Source organism: Dermacentor albipictus, chromosome 1, assembly GCF_038994185.2.
Source record: "Dermacentor albipictus isolate Rhodes 1998 colony chromosome 1, USDA_Dalb.pri_finalv2, whole genome shotgun sequence".
Classification (NCBI taxonomy): domain Eukaryota; kingdom Metazoa; phylum Arthropoda; class Arachnida; order Ixodida; family Ixodidae; genus Dermacentor; species Dermacentor albipictus.
In genome coordinates, this window is record NC_091821.1 from 493,566,334 (window position 1) to 493,588,575 (window position 22,242).

At 47.2% G+C, this 22,242-nt stretch overlaps 1 protein-coding gene across 1 annotated transcript in view; it reads right to left on the minus strand.

Annotated features, from left to right (window-relative positions):
* Positions 1–22,242, minus strand: part of Nop60B (dyskerin pseudouridine synthase 1 Nop60B) — a 77,053-nt gene that overhangs the window by 39,452 nt on the left and 15,359 nt on the right. The window contains exons 6-7 of the mRNA XM_065445816.1: positions 13,928–14,054; positions 3,549–3,679 (exon numbers count right to left, since the gene is read on the minus strand). Of these exons, the coding sequence (XP_065301888.1) occupies positions 3,549–3,679; positions 13,928–14,054 (258 nt within the window). The remainder of the gene's footprint in view (positions 1–3,548; positions 3,680–13,927; positions 14,055–22,242) is intronic.

Below are 22,242 nucleotides of genomic sequence, written 5' to 3' on the forward strand. Positions count from 1 at the left end.
ATTTCACAGCAAATTCCCATGAAAGCAAATTTTTCCACTGCCGATTCCCCGGCGATTTTATTATTGCAAGGTTCAACTGTATTGTTATAAGTGGATTCAATTGTACAATACTTTTTGTTAACGGTATCACAACTGCAGTTTAATGTTGTCACAAAGCAATTACAGTGCCTGACGGATGTTTCGGACTCCAAAAATTTGGACTTGATGGACATCCGGACTTCATAAATGCACTGTCAGGGTTGCCATAGCACTAGTGCATTTTCGTGACCGGTTTTTTAGACGGATTTAGGCACCAAAGTTAGATTTTTCTGGACTAAATAGCTCGTTCCAAACCATGCTACCCAATTCTTAGGGGCCGCCATATTGGATTTCCAGCTGGCTCGTACACATCACATGTTAGTGTACGTTTGTGCGGCTTCGAATTTGAGTGATCGGCACCACCTTGTGTGACTTCGTAAGAGCCAAGTGATGCGAAGAAACATGGCTAGTTTCTTCGACCTCTATGGCAATCTACGGCAACAGAGATTGCAGATCAGCAATGCGGTGATGTTTTTTTTTAAGACTGTATACGGAAACGACGTCACTCTTGAGCAAATCCAAGCAAATCCGATTGTCTCCAAGCATAGTATTAGGCAGGGTGTCATTAGAGATTTTTTTAAGCCACTCTAAACCTCATATATTTTATTTTTCTGGCTGAATGAGTTTTTTGGACTGTTCGATTTTTTTGACTATTTTTTAGACCCCGCGAGATCCGTAAAAGCGGTCAGTCACAGTATACTAACTGCTCGAAATGTTTGGGTAACAGCAACAACCTGCTGCATGTCACAATTCCCTCAGACGCTGAAAAGAGCAGCTCACTGGAAACATTGCTGTCTGGTATCAGCAGGTGTCTCTTCACAAGCCGAGCCAACAGTAGGCACCATGCTTTCCCACCGCTCACACAGACCTTCTTTTTGGCCCGAAAATTTCATCATGGACAGGCTTCAACCTGAGCTTGTGGTAGCGAAAACTGCTGCTGATTGATGAGCTTATCAATTTCTTTCCACAGTGCTCACATGGAAGAAGCCTCTTCAGAAGCTCTCATAGTTAAGGAGGGGCACGGCTCCTTGAAATCGTGAAAAAAATAGATTTTTTGAAAATGAAATTTGAATATCTGCTGCTAATATTCCTTCAATTCACCAAGTTTCGAATCTCACGGAAGAGTATTTCGTTCGCGATATCAATTCATAACATCATTGTGAGCAGAATTCCACACAACAGCCCTTTTTATCGCGGCATGTAGCTGTTCGTCTATGCGCGCGATTGCAGCCATCTTGGTCACGTTGGAAAGAGGAGCCTTCCTTCTTTAATTTCCACCAAAAGTGACTCCGTCGTTCACCAGTGACATTGAAATCCGCGGAGAAAAAAAGTCAAAATACGCGACTCGATTCGTTGACTAGCGCACGTGACCGAAAATTAGTGCTGTGGTTGGCTGTGTGACATTCCCGTCTGCTCCACTTCGCAGGTGCCTCTACCTTCAAGCCAGGTAGAGGCATAATTTTTATTGTGGCTCATAGCTGAGTGTACAAAGTACACAATGGTACGAACATATTTTGGAATTTATGCTTTAAAGCTTTTCAGTTCTGCTCTAGATCAGACAATAGAGTACCCACAATTGGAATAGTGAAGATTTAATTGCTATAAAATTACTAATATTTCGTATATCAAAAAAGTATTCCTACCATTGTGTTCCTTATGTTTTCTAGTACCTAGGCATGTGCCAATATGAATTTTTGTTGCTCGTTTTCTTTCTGTATTGTTTCTGCAAATGATGAACAACGAATTTCATTTACCTTCAGAACTAAATGGCCTACTGGAAAAATAATTACGTATTTGAAATCAGCACAAAAATCTTAACAAGACTGGGAAGTTTCATTAATATTGATAGAAAACATGATCATTATTTTAACAGCAGTGTCCCCCCTTATGGTGGATCCACACGACGGACGAAATCCATCTTTTTCGCGACGGACTGCGCATCACGTGACTACGCGTCACGGATTTGTGCCGTCCGCGCGTTGTCCGCGAGCCCCACGGACGGAAAATGCCGAGCTATTTTTCGCATCCGGATTTTGGGGGTCGAATGCTGCGGATTTAGCCTAGCATGCTCTACAGTCTGGCAACAAGCGCGGCTTTGGGATCTTTCTGAAACAGCTTCATCGCTGCTGACACCATTCGTGTCCAATTCGGACAAAACAACAGCCATTGCGGCCAACGGTCGTTCCCTTTCGATCTCCATTTTAATTCAGAGTGAAAATACCTATGACAAAGTCTTTGTTACACTGATGGCGCCATCTAGGGTGAGTAAAAACAAGCAATTATATTAACTTACGGCCACTGAGATCCGCCCGGTCCGCCGCAACATCTTCGAGGCCATGTTCAGCCAATACAGCCACTCTAAGCCTACACGCCGAGAATCTGAGTATCGCTTTCGGAAACGGTGTCCACTCATCACGAATACATTGCTGTCGAAGCTTCTGGACACAAATTTAAACCAAATACAATCCTCAGTTTGAAAGTTATGGGCCACACAGTGGACGACGATGACTTGACAGGTTCGAGGCGGACGGCAGTCGCTTCGGGCATAGCCTCCATCTTTATTTTTCCGGCACGGTCGTCTACTCAGTCCGTCCGTTGTCTGGATGCGCTTCGCAGCCGGACGGGCGGCGGAATAAGCGTCCGCGGCACACAGATTTGCACGAAGCCGTCCGTCGTGTGGATACACCATTAAGGACATCTCTGGATTCCTTAGTGTGACAAATTTTCTTGCCCCTTTTAAAGCCAGGTTTTTAACTCTGCTGTTGAAGCACCTGTGGAAGAAACCTGCTTTTTAGAATGAGGGTCTCAATACAACGCCAAGCTACTTGTCGAAATTGTAGTCGGGAAAAAGTGTTTTTAGGTCAGTAGCAGACGCAGAGGTTCCTGTCTGGTGGCTGGTGCTGTCCAGATGCATGATTAGGCAGTACAGTGAGACACTTGAGCTGATCGGGTTTGGAGGCCATAAGCACCAGCGCTGGCCCCATGATAGTGCTATCTTTTTACTTTTAATATGCTTCACTGCATGACCAGTGTGCTTCAGCGCAATGCATTCTGTATGCTTCGCTGTATCACATGACTGTACTTCGACAAAGCTGACTAAAGAACTGACGACAGCAACTTTTGGGTTCGGCGATTCAAATATTTTGAATGATATACGTGTTTTCTGAATCGAATTGAATATTCGCACACCACTACTTTTCCCCAGCCAACACGTGTGGGCATGTTTGTAACGATTATCGGACATAACAAAGGTATTTTTGTATGTGATGCAACTTCAATATCGCAAGGTTTGACTGTAAGTCACTTAACAGCTCAAGGAAACTCGCAAGCTTGGTCACAAAGGCACACTTTCACAGAAGGAGTGCGTTTCCTGCCCTAACAGCACCGAGTGTACCGCGTGCCTCCCATCCTGTGTCGAATCGAATGTGGTCGAGAGTGCTGCCACAAGCAAAAAAAAAAGGGGGACGCACCTTTTCATCCTGAATGCCCGACCTGACACGCCGCAGCTCCTCCATGACGGCTCCTGTGCCAAGCAGTAGGCCAATGTGCACGCAGAGCGTCCTCACGTACGTGCCTGCCTCACAGCTCATCCACAACACTCCTGCAACAACATTAAACACTTTGCTACCGTTCTGTATCCTCTTATTGAAGTTGTCACCAGTTGTCAATCTCAATGTGGCCCACAAAGTTGAAAGCCAACAGGAAGTGCACAGATACACCAGGTTTTGCCCCAGGCTCATGCTTATGGACACTGTCATGGCCTTTTATGCCTTGCACAATTACCTGGATATACAGTAGACTTGTGTTACTTTTACTCTAATGGGACTGGTGCAAGTGACCGATTTAAACAAGGGTTACAAACACGGCCAAGCATCCCCCCCAATTTCATATGGAAATACACTTGGACCTCTCTATAACGAAGTTGAAGAAGGCTACATTGCTTCGTTATATCCATTACTTATAACAACTATAGGAGGTGTCCAAATCTATGCCTCATAGGGTGGCACCTTCTGGATTTAAAATGTGGATATTAAAGGCTATGCCTTTGCTGTTTGAATACGGAGGAAACGATTTTGGGAGCCGGAAACACGCTATTCATGACTATTTTTGGAATTAACTGTTGTTCTGTACTGCAGCATAAGCCCAATGGTGCGTACAACTTGTGGGGATGCGCGGCTCTCACGCGTTGCCTAAAATGTTTTCCCGCATAGCTCCCGTCTCCTGTAATCCGGCTTCGCTGCGTGGCCTGGTGCCCACGGCAGTCGGTGTGGTTGAAGTGAAATGCGAGAGATGGTGCGAGTGCAGCTCTGCTAACGCCACCTAACAGCGGGGTTACTTGGGCGTGGAAAGGAGAAGGCTCTTCTTTTGCTCGGGGTCGGCAAGCGGCGCATACGTTCCGCGCGTGCGCCGATCCATGCTTCTGCGAGACTGTCTCGCAAGGCCTCATTTGAACGCGCCACCGTTAGCGTGAACGACCAGGCGTTGGGATCCAGCATGGGGCGAACATATTCACTCGCTATTGTAGGGGTTGGAGGACGGACTCCAGGATGAAAACCCAAACTTGGGAGGGGTTTATTCTACATTTTATACAGGGAGGTGAGCGTCAATTAACATTCGTACAGTCATTACGGGCCGGCAGCAACTCGGACGCTGCGGCCCGCGGCAAGAAGTTCGAGAGAGGTGAATCAGGGAATCAGGGACTGTCCAGAATGCTCAGGTCTCTCTGGAAGGCTTCTTATAAACCCTCCGAGCACTGGAAGTCACGTCATGTTTGACCAATGGGAGAGTCCGCTCCGATGACGCCACTTTCAGCCAATGGTAGGCGCCCGTGTCGCGGTGTCACACCTGGCGGCTCTCTGCGGTCTTGCCTCGCAGACTGGCAATGCACTTCTAACGAGGAGAAGGGGAGGGCTGCTCATGCTCCATTGTCCGAGGCCCACCTGCTAATCCCGGCGGCGCACGAACTTGTTGGCACGTGAACTTGTTGCCTTAAACTTGTTTGGTCGGCCGCTCCTCTGGAATGTGCTTTCCTGCTTTGGCATTCCTCAATTAGCTGTGCTGCGACTCGAAGTGGTTTGGGGAACTCGAAGTAATCGCAGGAAACAGCTCCATATCTAACACTATGCGGTGAGTCGGACTTCCACAATTTGTCGCGTGCCCATCGGTATGTTTTGTGGATAGTAACTCGGCTAACAGGCATTAGTCTATGAAAGGTGCAATAAATTCCCTTGATTGTTTGCACTACTGTGTTGTCGTTCCTTTGTCCCAATAGCACGGGTGAGAAACCCACAAACTTTAAACATGGGAAGGAGATTTCGGCTCCACAGTGCACTGTACCACTAAACGGCCGCTTATGCAATGAAAATTTATGGGGGACACAAATCTTAGAGGTCAAAGAATCACAGAAAAATCACTTTGAAAATTTCATTTTTGGATTTTACAGTGTCTGATGCATCTCAGAAACTTTTACGCATCCTGGACCAATGTTTTGGTTGTTGTGGCATTTTACCTCACGCCGGTGAGCTGTATTTTTTGCTGACAAACGCACAAAAAGGGGCCTTTATTCCGTGACATGTGTTGCCGTTCAACATTTCCGATGGTAGCCATCTTGGTCTTGTTTGAAAGAGCCACTCTTCTCATTTTCTTTTTGCACCACTGCTACTATGTGTGCTGAATGGCTATGAAGAAAGATTGCAAAAAGTAGTCGATGCAAAATTCCATTAGTCGACTGAGGCACGTGACCGTACCGTATTTACACGATTGTAAGTCGACTCGAATGTAAGTCGACCCCCCCATATCGCGTGACCGAAAAAAAAAAAAAAATAAGAGAGCATACCCGAGGGCACATTCAATAACGAAAATTTATTAGTAGCTGACATGGTCACTGGACTACTCGTCTTCACTAGTGCTGTCATCGTTGCTGCAGTCCCACAGCGCGTCTTAGTCCAGCGAAATTTTAAATTTGGCAAACGACCGCACCAGGACATCTTGCAGAACAGCAGCCCACGCCAAATGCACCCAACCACACGCAGCCGTCAGGGAGGCTCTTTTGACAGGTCCAGTTGGCGTAATTTCGCAGTCTTCTGCCGCCAGCCACTCGTTGTACTCGCGGCGGAGCAGAACCTTAAAATTAAGGCGAAGGTCCGGGCTTGTTTCATGACCACGTCGCACTTCACTGGCAGGGACCGATCACGCATTTCAGCGACGTACGCCGCAAGGTTAGCCTACAGCTCCGGAAAGCGTCCAGACTGGCACGTGGGAAATTTCGCACTTGTCACAGGTGAAAATTTCGCTTTGCTACAGTCGCCACTCTCGCACCACCCGTTTAGAAACATCGAAATTGCGGCCCGCTGTGCAGTGATTTGTTTCTTCGGCGTAAAGGATGGCAGCCCTCTTGAACGCTGCTGTGAACGAGTGCCGAACGATTAGTGGGCCTGGAGCACTCATGACGACTGGGGAAGCATAGAAGTAGCACAAAGCCGGCAGTCAAGTGGAACGCGTCAAACCAATGCCAATGCCTTCAAACAGAGAAAGAGCAGCCCATGAGCAGCCAGCGAGCGGTTACTGCTCTTCCATGAACTGCCGATACTCCCCGCAAGCGCCGCGGTTCTGAGGGTGCCGCCGCAAATGGGAACAGCGGCGCTTCCATCAACTATCGACACCCCCCCATGAGCGTTGCATGCAATGTAAAACTCTTAAAACTGTTGAAGAACCCTTCCGAAAAGCGTACAAACACGCAGGATAGCGAAAAGATACGGGTAGGGCCATAGAGCAAACATAAAATTCCAACTACGTTGTAGATCCCGTTGGTATCGCTTTATTTGGCGGGGCCATGTTTCGGCTTCGATTGTAAGTCAACCCCCCAACTTCAGACTTTCAAATTTAAAAAAAGGCGTCGACTTACAATCGTGTAAATACGGTAAGCACGCCATGCAATTGGCGGATTTTCGGCCAAGTGCTCGGGCGTGCGAAACTCAGCACGAACCAATGTCAAATTCAGTTTGCTACAAGCCATAAATTCGGCGAACAGAAGAAGAAACGAGGGGTGTGAAACTTTCCAAAGTGCGCCACAGCTTTGGAAGATGCCGTCAATAGTTTGCCACCCATTCCGAGCGCCACAGAAACCCCTCCCCAGTGACTGTGGAATAGGCTTAGCAGTCCTGGTAGTGGCCGGTGTTTGTGCAGCTTTACAGCACAACTACTGCAGCCTGGTGATTTGGAGAAATCAAATACGGCTAAAAAGAACTGCAAGACTTTACTTCAACACCGGCTACCAAGTGAAAATTTGATTTTCTGGCTCACACTAATGCAGACGCGGCTGGCTCGGATGCAAGGGAGACGCGCTTTGTTATCAATAAGCCTCGATTTTATAAATGCCTTGCTGTCTTGTGTTAAACGCAAGTTGCCATGTGGCAGTGGGCAAAGGTGAATGTGACTGGTCTCGCCATAGAGATGGTCATTTCATGCGCAATCTGCAGCGATGCCACATCGGCGCGGAGTACGCCGAGCGCAAGTGGCAGTCAAATGTGCAGCCCTTTCCTCGCGAACAATCTTGCTGTGCACAAAATGCGGAGCACTGACACAGTCGCCGACTGATTTTCCAGACTCCAAAAATTTGGACATGCTCGATTATTCGGTCTGCTTCGCGGCACCGCCATTCTCCCCATAGACCTTTATGTATAACAACTGCCGAAAGTTCGGACACCTTGCAACCTCTCATGTGATTTTTCAGACACTCCTTGAGCCAACTCGATCGAGAGCACCATGCAACGACTCTGACCGGTGCATGGTTCGACTTGCTGAACGCCATTTTTGTTTTGAACGGAGCCTCCTTGCTGCCCCACGACGTGGCGCTACTGCAAATTCCCGCTCATCATCATCGTTTCTGCCTGGTTCGATAGAGTCGTTCTACAGCAGTTCCAGTTTCAGCTTAGTAAGCCATGTCAAGACAATCTAGCAGCTGATTTGTTTCTTCGCGCACGACGCTGCGAGTAGGCCACGTTTTTCGCTTGTGCGACTGGTGTCGGCATGGTGGCGTTTGCTTTGCGTGCTGTGGCGAAGTTCCGGTGATCCAACACTGCATACGGAAACATCGCGTCAAGTGTCTAATGGCGCTGACAGTGCCTGCGCAGACTGCGCTAGGGAATGCCGGCAAGCGGGTGCCGGGAGGCCCAAGATTTGTCGCCTTCCGATGTGTTCCCTACCGACGCGGAAAATGTTCTACCGAGACTTGCGCAGTGGTTGCACTGCGATTCCGGACACCGTCTCATTTGACAGTTTCATAGGTGCTGACACTGCTGTACTGACATGCGCAGAACTCGACGACGGCGAGGTCATTCGTCAGGTTTCTGCTGCACCGCCGGACGATGACCGAGTCAGAAGATGACGCACCATGTGCTACGCTGCCGTCGTATGCAGAGCGTGTACAAGCAGTGACTGTGCTTTCAGCCGCCGATAGTGACCGTACGGCCCTCTCCGAGATTCAGGCTTATCTGATTGCGCGTAAACGAAACGGCATGCAACAGCGCATTCACGATTTATTCAAGCCTACTGCCGAGCCCCAATAAGTGCGTGGAAATAAAGGATTTCATTTTTTTCTCCTTAATGTGCTTTTTCGGACACCTGTTTATTCGGATATTTTCGCAGTCCCCGTGAGGTCCGAATAAACGGTCGACGACTGTAATTGGCAAACGACATTAAATAATATCTTTTTGCGATCAAAGATATTTACCTCATGCACGATTAATATGAAGTACCGTATTTACTCGCATAATGATCGCACTCGCGTAATGATCGCACCCCTGAATTTTGTCGTCAAAATTCGATTTTTTTCATTTCCCGTGTAATGATCGTACCCTGAACTTGCCGCAGCGATATGTCGTGTGCCAAGTCTAGCTAATAATGATCGCGCTTACCATCTGTCGAATGCTACGCGAACGACTTGTCTGCATGCACCAAACATGCTTAAGTAGATGCCTCATTTTATTACTTTCATCACTTTCCGCACTTCCATGACAACAAGAGGTACAACCAAACTTGCTTTTTTTATTATGGGTAGGCTTTATAATGGTTGAAGACAACAAAAGCAAAAAAGGCGCCTTTCGATTCTTTTCATCTGCACTCGTGAGCACGAAACAAATCGCGCGCGGCAATGATAGTAGCCACGTTTACACTGATACGTTAAAAGTGTACCCTATTCATACGCCGAGGTTTGTAACACAGCTAAGATATTCGCCCACCCTCAGCGAAAACGTGCCGTGTTAGGGTAGTAGTTTCCGCAGGACGCCGGCCATGCGTTTCTTCACTGGCAGCTAAGCGCGCCCACCTGTTTCTGTCCCCTCAAAGTGGACATGGCTACGTTATTGCCGCAAACTTGCCGATATTAACGATATTATTCATCACTGACACGGAAGAAACTGCTTCAATGCACGTAATGTACTCACGAGAAGAAAAAAAAAAAAAGATCGCGTTCGGCGCATTCGGCTTGCTACGCCGGCCGCCATCTTTGTTTTGGTGTCCCGCACTCGCATCCCGCAGCAAACGCGGGACGAAAAAAGAATTTTTTTTTTTTCCGCGGGAAATTTAACTCGCGTAATGATCGCACCCCTGAATTTGCGTCAATTTTTTCTGACAAAAAAGTGCGATCATTATGCGAGTAAATACGGTATGCCTCATAAACAAATCATGGCTTCAGCACATCTGCCCCCCCCCCCCCCCCAAGAAGTACTGCAAGTGAATGCTGCAATGTGAATGCGGGCAGAACTTACGCGATGGCGCTATAGGCCCTAGAATGCTATAGAATACATCGATGATGCCTACAGTTTGCAAACATGGTTAGGCCTATATGCTGTAGCTGTGATGGAAAGCATGTATGGGAGAGTCACAAAGAAGGGGGCCTTCATGCACGGCACTTTCTCTCGCACGCAAGATGTGTGTTCCCAAATCGGAGCAGGTCCGCGTTGGCGCAGGCCTAGCACAATACCTACCACAAACGACAACACTGCATAGCATGTAGCGGGATTTTCTTCACAGCGCAGTTTGGTGTAATTGGTGCAGCCCTTTCATTCACTACAGATTAGTGCTACTCTGTGCAGGCGCAGATTACGAGATGCGCAATCAACGCAATCCTGAGCCTCCCTCAGTATAATGGCACCATCTAGTTCAGGTGCCTGCAAATGCAACCTTTCACACACTGTAAATTTTACATCAAAATTTTATAGACAGCCATCGGATCTTTTTTGAAAATATACAGAATCAACTTTAGACATTGTCTGAAATAACATTAGACATTGTCATTGTGTAAATGCTCGTTTTTCATTTATTTTTTCATTATTATTAGCGTCACAAAAATGAAAGATGGCAGGCAGCAACAATGGCAAAACCTTTGCAGCTGCCCCTTCTTTTGCGTACTTTAACCCCTAGAGTCAGTGTACAGTATAGACCACGGATAGCATAAGTCACCGGAGTCTCAAATATCCACACAATAAGTGGTACTGCACTATAACCAGGTCAACATTTTTAATGCCTGCAACATGCGCAAGACATGTAGACCAAGCAGCCGTGTGTTTTCAAGAATTGAAGCCTGCGACTGGGATGCTTGCACCCATTTACATTTACGAACGCTAAAAGGGTAATATCCGATAACCTGCGGTCTTCACACGAAGCATGTACAATGTCTAGTTCAATTTCTGAGACTGATCTGCAGTGTCGAAATCCCGGTGACTACGAACCAAGTTGCTGCCATGTGAGCATTGCTCGTGCCATCTGCGCCCTAATTTTTGTTGTCTAAGTAGTTTCTGTGCTTTCCGAGTGCCGTACAACCACTGGGACGAGTTTCACTGACTCGGCACGAAACCGAAACTGTGGTCGGCCACTCCCAACAAGGCACGCCGCAGCCAGAGGCAGTGCCAAACAATATGCTGTCGCGGGAAGCTTGCCCTCGATACATCGGTAACCGTAGGACATGGGGCATGCAATCACGCGCACCGGCTGAATTGACAGCAGTAGCAACTACTAAAAATGGCATAAATTCACATAAAGCCTAAAAACTCTGAGCTAAATTTGCGGAACCCACCTTAAAATGACAGCAGTCACGGTCGCACGCCTGGCATCTGCACTTCAGGCGATGTGCATCGCAATGGGGGCACAGAAACGGAAGAACCAAAGCCGCCAAAGAACTGCAATGCGTATGCGTCGCTAATAAGCACCCGAGCAAAGGCTTCTCTGTCGCCTCAACAAGCCCTGCACGCCCACATCATGCTGCAATCATTCTTTTTTTTTATTTTGTTCCTCATTCTCCTCCTCCTCCGTATTGCCCTGGTCGCTCTCCCATCCTGTCGGCTGTTGCAACTCATTAGGAAGTGCACTTACTAATGCGCGTCAGCGTGGGATACCAGTTATAATGCGAGAAAGCTGCTATAACTGGTATTTCGCACTTTGTGACCGCATTATAAACGGTGTGCATATACAGTACATGGCATTCTATGGGAGGGTAAACGGGAGTCAGAAAAGGCTGCATTATAGCCTGTTCTGCATTATAAGCGGTTACGTCATAAATGGTCTAGGCTCTAGTGACTATTTCTTTAGCATGCCGCCCACAAGCATTACCATCAATATGTGGCATGGCACAGCTAGGCATGGCCTCTGAGATGGTGATCTCGGAGGGTGTGCCTAGCTTCACCAGTGGAAGAGAGGGGCAATAAGATAAGAAAGAAGTGATGCTTGTGCATGGCCACCATGCGCGTGGCGAGAAAGACCTGTTGAGGTGGGAATTTCGAAATGCCACGCCAAGTGAGTGCGGAAACTGGCAGAAAGTGATATGCTCAGTGCACAACAGTCGGAGATGAATCTAGTTTGTTCCATCAATTGTTTGACGTAATAGTTCTGTGGAAACGCGCAAGGTAGAGAGAAGTAATTAATAAAGGGAAAATGAGACATCCACGCAATCGTAGCAGTTGCTAGAAAGGAAACCCACACAGGTTCCTTGAAAGAAAGGCCTCGCAGTTGAACAAAATTCGTCTTGGTCCGATCCAGGGATTCCCCTCGCTTCCTTTATATCAATTGCCAGGACAATCTTATTTGGTTAGAACAAGGTTTTAAAGATATGGATATCTATGGAGATTTCCAAGGGAATTTCATTTACTTTGTCATATCCATTACATACCGTATTTACTCGCATAATGATCGCACTCGCGTAATGATCACACCCATGAATTTTGTCGTCAAAATTAGTTTTTTTTTAAAATTTCCCGTGTAATGATCGCACCCCGAACTTGCCACAGCGATATGTCGTGTGCCAAGTCTAGCTAATAATGATCGCGCTTACCACCTGTCATATGCTACGCGAACTCTTCAAGACAAGCCAAGCGGTCTGCACGCACCAAACATTCTTAACTAGATGCCTCATTTCATTACTTTCATCACTTTCTGCACTTCCATGACAAAAAGAGGTACGACCAAACTTGCCTTTATTATGGGTAGGCTTTATAATGGTTGTGGTCAACAAAAACAAAAAGAGCGCCTTTCGATTCTTTTCATCTGCACTCGTGAGCACACAACAAATCACGCGCGGCAATGATAGTGGCCACGTTTACACTGATACGTTAAAAGTGTACCTTATTTATACGCCGACGCTTGTAACACAGCTAAGATATTCGCACACCCTTAGTGGAAACGTGCCGTGTTAGGATAGTAGTGAAGACAGATGCCGCATTTTCCGCAGCATGCCGACCATGCGTTTCTGTCACTGGCAGCTAAGCGCGCCTATCTGTTTCTGTCCCCTCAAAGTGGACATGGCTACGTTATCGCCACAAACTTGCCTATACTAACGATATTATTCATCACTGATAAGGAAGAAATTGTTTCGATGCACATAATGTACTCACGAGAAGAAGAAAAAATCACGTTCAGCATGTTCGGCTTGCTCCGCCGGCCGCCATTTTTGTTATGGTGTCCCGCACCCGCATCCCGCAGCAAACGCGTGACGAAAAAAAAAACTTTTTTTCGTGGGAAATTTTACCCGCGTAATGATCGCACCCCTGAATTTCCGTCAATTTTTTTGACAAAAAAGTGCGATCATTATGCGAGTAAATACAGTATATGCCCTCTCGTTATAATCATGTTCAAGCGTATTTGCCCTGTTCTAACTTGAAGAAAAGATATGAGTGCTACAAAGACGCAGACTTAAAAAGCATGTACGACGGACAGGCGCTAGTGCATGTCAGTCATACATTTTTTTTTTTTAGTGCTCATTTCTTTTCTTCAAATGCGTTAATCCAACTCGCCCACATTAAGCTTTCTCCTGTTCTAACACACTCACATAAATGTACGGGTACCATCTGGGACCTTCGGTCAGGATCGAGTTAACCATGAAATCAAATAACTGGAGTCGAATTAACAGATTTCTACTGTACTAGGCTGCACAGAAACTGGAAAGGGCTATGAAAGCTCAAAAAGGCACTGTTACATTGGAAGGTTTAACTCAAGTACCAGATGGAAACTACAAACTTCAACTTCATTTAGGGTAACGGCAACAGCTAAAGAATTTTTTTTTGTTGTTGTTCAATCTCACAGGCAGGCAGAAATAATGAGTTTCACTGAGTAGGTTTTCAGTTTGTTAGCTTACTATTCAACTTCACATAAGATTTTGTGAGAGTAGCCTTTGCTCTGACCAGTAGTGCTGCCTCAAGCATTATCGGGCGTTACGCTTCCCTGGAACATGCATTCCCTTCCTTTGGTCCGGTAAATATCAATGGGGTTTTCAACTGTACGACAGCGTGAGGCAAAGAGAGCGCCCTCCAGCCTTTCTCCCCACTGCATTTGAGGAAAAAAAAGAGGCTGGCACACGCACCCAGGTTGCGCTTGGTGTCGAACTCTAACAGCTTGCTGTCGTAGATGGTGCGGATGCGCAGCTGCCGTTTGACAGCTGCAATCAGAGGTGGCCGCTGGAACATGGCGCCTTTCAACTTCTCGCATGCCTGCACGGGAGTACACACACCAAGACACATCATGCCCGTGGCACTAAATAGTAGCACACATGTACACAGGGCGGCATACCGACACTGGTAAATTACCCACGAGAAATTCTGCTAAATTTTAATGATTGATTGTGCCGTTACAAGCAACCTTTTTTGATCACCGTGAACCATTTGCAACTGTGGAAGAATTGTGCAGTCAAGATTAGCTGTGCAACTAAGTTATTTCTTGGCATAAAACAAACATTGCAAGGTCGCTTGATGGTTACAGAATATTCTGAATTGATCAAATGCTTAAGCCAATTTTACCTTCTCGAATAGCTTATATGGATAGTGTGTGGCATAAACTTGCAACATCAGATTTGCGCAACAAGGAACTTACCTGCACAGACTTCCAGCACCACCTAAACGAGACCCTCACTAGGACTGTTTAGAGAAGGCAGGGATGGAAGCAGCCAAGGAAGCTTTGGAGCAGCTCTGGGAGCAGCAAATTTTGCACTTTTGAGAAGGTTTGGAGCATGAATTGTCCGTTTTGGAGCAGTAAACACACGTTTCGGAACAGCTTAGAAAAGGTCCATATGAGTGAAATACAGGCATACAAAGTAAAGCTGTTCCTTATTTGACTTTTCAGAACACTATAAGGTTACGGCAGGTCAGTTCTGTGGAAGCCTGAAAACCGAGCAAAATTCATAACAGGCAAACATTGTCATCCACATGACTGTAGTGTGAAGCTACAAGGAAACCCATACAGGTTTCTCAGAGACCACCATAAATTTACATACTGGATGTGCCAACTAAATGTGGCCTAGAAGAAATTAACCAAGGGCTTTCCGTTCAACTTCATAGGCTTGTGTTATGCTAGCCAACTGTCTCTTTTTTTCATTGTGAAAAGGCAACTAATAATTAATTTTAATGAATTACCATTTATTACCTACTTATACAGTAAGGTGACAATGCAAACGTTGTGGAATATGTCATGACCGATAACGTATATTTCAACCTAGGACTTGTGTGGCCTCCCCCCCCCCCCCCAAAAGGCCTGCGAACATATTTTTTTTTAACGCACAAGACAACATAACCCCATACCAGTAATATAAGTGGTCTCAGACGTAAACGTCATCAGTGGATTGCTTATATTATGAGAATGCAATCGCGCAACAGTTCGGAAAGCAAATCGTTACAAGATCACACTACTTCACATGTGATAGGGACCGAAGATGCATGGCAAAAACTGCTGATGCGGCGAGAAAAAAGCTCGGCCGCTCGTTCCCAGTACCACTGTTTGACGAGGTCTCCGTAAAGATTGATGGAATTTTTGGTGTGCAGAAGGATTGTCATGGTACCAACATTTTTTTCTTTGTTGTTTTTTCTTCAAATGATCGTTTATTAACATTTTTGAACTCGATTGACTCAAGCCGCGTCGTGAACGCAATTTCGGAGGTTTGTGGTTTTAAAAAACGTTTCATTACAGCCATAAGTGGACCGCTAAGGTTGGCTAAAGATGAAACGTTACATCCTTGGCTTCCGTTGTGCAGCTGCAAGAGCCTGAATTTGTGTGGTGTGACCGGGCAGAAAAGAATGTAGCCTGAATGCAAATTGGAGTGACGACTGCACCTGCCATTGGATATTTGTGACCAAGAAGCTTCATGAAAGCAAGCAGGTCATTTGTGGGTATGCCACACGATCATCTCGGTAAGCAGACGTGGTGCATGTGCAAAATAGATTTTGAACGTCACATGCACGGCATTCGCCCATGAATCGATGCAGATGCACCAATAGGGTGTAATATCGAATACTAAGATATATATAACGAAACTGATGAGCTACATAGTGAGCAGACTGTACGACCTTATTCATTCAGCACAGCTTTCCTTCCTCATTGCCCCATGAAATGAGCGCCAGTTCAAATAATCTTTAGCTGGTCCACATATACGCAAACACATACCATATTTACACGACTGTAAGTCGACCTCTTTTTTTTTTGTTTGAAAAGCTGAAGTGGAGGGTCAACTTACAATCGAAACCAAAACATGGCACCGAAAAAAAAAGCGAGACCAACGGGATATTCTCCATTTATGGAATGTATTACCATGACAAGTGACGGTATTGTGAAAGCTATTGAGCATTTGCCATCATTTTCTAGTCCTGGTCCTGACGATATTTGTACTAAGGTACTAAAAATGACAAAGCAGGATCTTCCTTATACTTACACTATTGTTTCAACAGTCTCTCGACACTACCGAAATTCCAGGCAACTGGAAATTGGCACATGTGATACCAATATATAAAACTGGTGACAAAAACGAGCTAACAAACTATAGGCCTATATCCCTTACGTCTGTTGTATGCAAACTACTTGAACATGTCTTATCTTCTCAAATCATGTAGTACATGGCTAGCAACCACATTCTATTTGGAAACCAGCATGGTTTTCAACAAGGCCGGTCATGTGAATCCCAGCTTTTTGAACTAACTACAGACATTCACCTTAACCTTCATGAACTTACACAAGGTGACACCATATATTTATAGATTTTACTAAAGCCTTTGACCGTGTGGCTCATAACTGCCTCATATATAAAATGAAGCTAATTAAAGTTAACGAAAAGTAGTAAACTGGGTTTAAGAATATTTAAGTAAAAGACGACAAGCTGTCATAATTAATAATGTTCATTCGTCATTTCAACCTGTTCAGTCCGGTGTGCCTCAAGGTTCCGTTTTGGGACCCACTCTATTTTTAATTTATATAAATGATATTCATCAGGGTATAGACTCAGAAATCTGGTTATAGCCGACGACTGCGTTCTGTATAGGCCATTAAAATACAAAGCTCACTGACAAATTACAATATGAACTGAACAGGATTGAAAGGTGGTGCTCAGACTGACAAGTGAGCGTAAATATCTCAAAAACTAAACTTATGAGATTTACTACTTGCAGTGAAATTATGAAACACACATACTTTCTTAATGGTGAGGCTCTAGAAACTGCAGGATCATTTAAATATCTAGGTGTTCATCTTTCTCCGACTTTATCTTCGCATAATCACGTAGGTTGTATTGTTTCCACTGCATGCAAATCTCTTGGCTTCATTCGTCGAATGCTTCGTCAGGCTAATAGTGATACCAAGCTTCTTGCATATACCACCGTACTTCGTTCAAAGCTTGAGTATGCCTCATTTATATGGAACCCGCATCAAACGCATTTTATTAACAAATTAGAATCTTTTCAGAACAAGGTAGCACAATTTAGCACAGGTAACTATCCACAACATTCAAGCATCACCAAAATAAAACATGACCTAGGACTCATTCCTTTGCAGACTAGAAGAAAGATATCTCGGTTAACTTTCTTCCATCAGCTTTTTCATCACCCAAATATCTTCTCTCAGGCACACATCTTACCAGCCAAAAGGAAATTCCCATGAATTCATCACGAATTTAAGGTCGAACAACCATTTGCACGTACTAAACTATTGCAGTTTCATTCATGTCTGCACTTTGCCATTTCGGAATGGAATCATCTCCCAAGTAATATAGCCGAAATAACTGACCATATTATATTCAAACAAGCACTTAATGAAACATTCAGAAATTAGAAACATTAACATTTTTTCAGATGTCAGAAGATGTAATATTGTTTGTATAATGTAAGAATTATTCGTGTATGACGTTGTGGAATGAGAAGTTATGTAAGGGTTGCATAGCATGTACGACTTCACATAAGGATACGGTATTTGACTTACATGCATGTTTCCTTATACCTTTGTATATAATTTGTTCTCCACCCCCCCCCCCCCCATGTAATGCCCAAGCTGAGCCTTCGGCGTAAATAAATGGAAAAAAAGATGGAAAAATATCAGGGGAGCTACAACGTAGTTCCAATTTTATGTTTGCTCTAGAGCCCCACCCGTAGCTTTCCACTATCACGTGCATTTGTTAGCTTTCCGAATGAATTTTTGAACATTTTTTTTAGGGTTTTACAGCGCACACAGCACTCATGTGGGGGCGTCAATAGTTCATGGAAGTGCCGCTGTTCCATTTGCGGTGGCATCCTCAGAACAGCGGCACTTGTGGGGAGTATTGATAGTTCATGGAAGAGCAGACACCGCTCACGTGTTTCTCTTTCCCTGTAGCTCTTTAGTTTCATGCGTTCGATTTGACTGCCAGCCACGTGCTACTTCCGTGCTTCCTCAGTCGTCACGAGTGCTCGGAGTCCACTAAACATTCGGCGCTCGTTCACAGCGGCGTTGAAAAGTGCTGCCATCCTTTACGCTGAAGAAACAAATAACTGCGCAGCGGGCGAGAGTGGCGTCGGCAGCGAAGCAAAATTTTCACCTGTGATGGCTAGCGAAGAGGTTTCCGCAGGCCGAAGTCGGGACGCTTGCCGAAACTGAAGGCCAACCTTGCATCGTATGTCACCGAAATGCGTGAAAGGTCCCAGCCAGTGGCGTGCGACATGGTCATGAGACAAGCCTGGATCTTCGCCTTTTAAGGACCTGCTCCGCCGTGAGTACGAGTGGCTGACGGCAGAAGACCGCGAACTTACACCAACCGGACATGTCAAAAGAGCCTCCCTGACGGCTCTGTGCGGTTGGGTGCTTTTGGCGTTGACTTATGTATGTATGCAAATGATCGTATGCAATGGGATCGACTTACGATCGTGTATATATGGTAATTCTTTTATAGAACATTCAGAACACACTGTACAGCATTAAACGCACCATCCCACACACACCATCCCCTAGATAGTCCCGTGTGCATGATGACGATGATATATGGGGTTTTCTGGCACAAGGATCAATAAGTTCACCTTTGCACTAAGTGTTTCAAGGTGGGACAAGTTGCAGGTTGACAGTTCTTTAACTGCAGAGCTAAGAGAAATCTGAGTGCTCAATTAGAATGTTTAATGTCACTGTGCAACTTATGATGCAGCAGCAAAATAATTTTTTTTTTTATATGTGAATACTCACATATAAGGCAAGACCCTATTAGGAAGTGGTTGCTTTAGAGTTATCTTTCTTTTTAAATATTAGATAACACATTCTTTTTAAATATTAGATAGGAACACCAATGGGAGCCTTGGAGGAAAAAGACACATTTCAAACAGTTCTAAATTATTCTGATGCAGGAGCCACAGATGTTGCGCAGAGCTCCCGGCTCCAGAGCGAATGCACAGGGCAGGTAACTACATACTGCTCAAAAATTTGTCATTCAATAGAAGTGCGTTGCTTTTAGGCAGCCTATAAATCTTTTACGTCAATTTAGACTAAGTAATTTATTATCTATCTGGGCAGCCTCACCAAGTCTGCATCCCTTTAAATCAGTGTGTGGCACTGCGCTGTCACACATGCCCCATTCAACAAACACAGCACTCTATGTGCACCTAGTGACAGTGTTCCCCCAATTTTTCTTTTTTCATTACTCTCTGTGATAGTCATGGTGCGCCGAATAACTGAAAGCATTTGCTTCTCATTTACAAGCTCCTCAATTGATAGGTCATTGAGTTATGAATGGCATTACATGATGATGATGACTAATTGGCATCCCCTTTGAAACGGGGTGGTGAGAAATAGCCACCTACCCTGCTTCATTCAAACAGGTATGCTATAAAGTAAAAGCTCATTGATTCAAATTAAAGAAAGTTAGAACAAAAATCACTTGGTTAAGGGGGGACGCGGGTTTTAAATCGCGAAAAATAGCCAAAAAATCGATTTTTTGAAAATCACATTTTCAGTTTCTATAACCCCTTTTCTATCTGATACCCAAATATCATCACTGTAAACCACTTAGAAGTGCTCTAAAAAATTCGTTTTATCAGCCAAGGTGGCGAAAAATCTCGCGGAAATCAAGAAAGAACAGCGTTTTTCACGCCACGATATCTCCGGAACGGCGCGACCGAGCGCCGCCATCTTGGTCTCGTTGGAAAGCGCATTTCTCCGTCTTCAAATTTGCCGCTTCAGCGATCTCCTCCATACAGAAACAAGCGCACAAAAAGCAAATGATTGAAGGTCGTGCCGGAGTCTGCGATTGGCCGCGCCTGCCACGTGACTCCAGCGCGGTTCGCCATTGGTCCGGCGCTCGCGTCGTCTGCTCGGCTCTTTGCACCTCGCGAGTTTGTCTCCACTCGCCGTAATCTCGACGTGTCAAAACGGGCGCTACGCGGACATCGCAGTAGCGTGGCCGATCCCTGCACTTGTGGACGTTTCAGACTCGCGGCTAAGCATTCCGAGCATCGGCGACGCGGACTTCGCAACCAACATTCACGCGCGGAATCCTCGGACATGCGGCTAAGCCTTTCAGCACTCGGGCGTTTCGAATTCGTGACAAATTCGTATCGCGCACGCAATCCTCGGAAACGCGGCTAAACATTTCGCGCATAGGGAGTCTCCGACTCGGCTATCATGCACATCGCGCGCGGACTTCTCGGACCCTCACCTAAGCCTTTTGTGCATCGGCGCCTCCGACTGCGCGAATAAGCGCATCGAGGGTCGACTCCTCGGGCCCGCGACTAGGCATTTCGCGCGTCGGCACCTCGGACTGCCCGAATAAGCGCATCGAGGGTCGACCCCTCGGGCCCGCGACTAGGCATTTCGCGCGTCGGCACCTCGGACTGCCCGAATAAGCGCATCGAGGGTCGACTCCTCGAGCCCGCGACTAGGTATTTCGCGCGTCGGCACCTCGGACTGCCCGAATAAGCGCGTCGAGGGTCGACTCCTCGGGCCCGCGACTAGGCATTTCGCGCGTCGGCACCTCGGACTGCCCGAATAAGCGCATCGAGGGTCGACTCCTCGAGCCCGCGACTAGGTATTTCGCGCGTCGGCACCTCGGACTGCCCGAATAAGCGCGTCGAGGGTCGACTCCTCGGGCCCGCGACTAGGCATTTCGCGCGTCGGCACCTCGGACTGCCCGAATAAGCGCATCGAGGGTCGACTCCTCGAGCCCGCGACTAGGTATTTCGCGCGTCGGCACCTCGGACTGCCCGAATAAGCGCATCGAGGGTCGACTCCTCGAGCCCGCGACTAGGTATTTCGCGCGTCGGCACCTCGGACTGCCCGAATAAGCGCATCGAGGGTCGACCCCTCGGGCCCGCGACTAGGCATTTCGCGCGTCGGCACCTCGGACTGCCCGAATAAGCGCATCGAGGGTCGACTCCTCGAGCCCGCGACTAGGTATTTCGCGCGTCGGCACCTCGGACTGCCCGAATAAGCGCATCGAGGGTCGACTCCTCGAGCCCGCGACTAGGTATTTCGCGCGTCGGCACCTCGGACTGCCCGAATAAGCGCGTCGAGGGTCGACTCCTCGGGCCCGCGACTAGGCATTTCGCGCGTCGGCACCTCGGACTGCCCGAATAAGCGCATCGAGGGTCGACTCCTCGAGCCCGCGACTAGGCATTTCGCGCGTCGGCACCTCGGACTGCCCGAATAAGCGCATCGAGGGTCGACTCCTCGAGCCCGCGACTAGGTATTTCGCGCGTCGGCACCTCGGACTGCCCGAATAAGCGCGTCGAGGGTCGACTCCTCGGGCCCGCGACTAGGCATTTCGCGCGTCGGCACCTCGGACTGCCCGAATAAGCGCATCGAGGGTCGACTCCTCGAGCCCGCGACTAGGTATTTCGCGCGTCGGCACCTCGGACTGCCCGAATAAGCGCATCGAGGGTCGACTCCTCGAGCCCGCGACTAGGTATTTCGCGCGTCGGCACCTCGGACTGCCCGAATAAGCGCATCGAGGGTCGACTCCTCGAGCCCGCGACTAGGTATTTCGCGCGTCGGCACCTCGGACTGCCCGAATAAGCGCATCGAGGGTCGACTCCTCGAGCCCGCGACTAGGTATTTCGCGCGTCGGCACCTCGGACTGCCCGAATAAGCGCATCGAGGGTCGACTCCTCGAGCCCGCGACTAGGTATTTCGCGCGTCGGCACCTCGGACTGCCCGAATAAGCGCATCGAGGGTCGACTCCTCGAGCCCGCGACTAGGTATTTCGCGCGTCGGCACCTCGGACTGCCCGAATAAGCGCATCGAGGGTCGACTCCTCGAGCCCGCGACTAGGCATTTCGCGCGTCGGCACCTCGGACTGCCCGAATAAGCGCATCGAGGGTCGACTCCTCGAGCCCGCGACTAGGTATTTCGCGCGTCGGCACCTCGGACTGCCCGAATAAGCGCATCGAGGGTCGACTCCTCGAGCCCGCGACT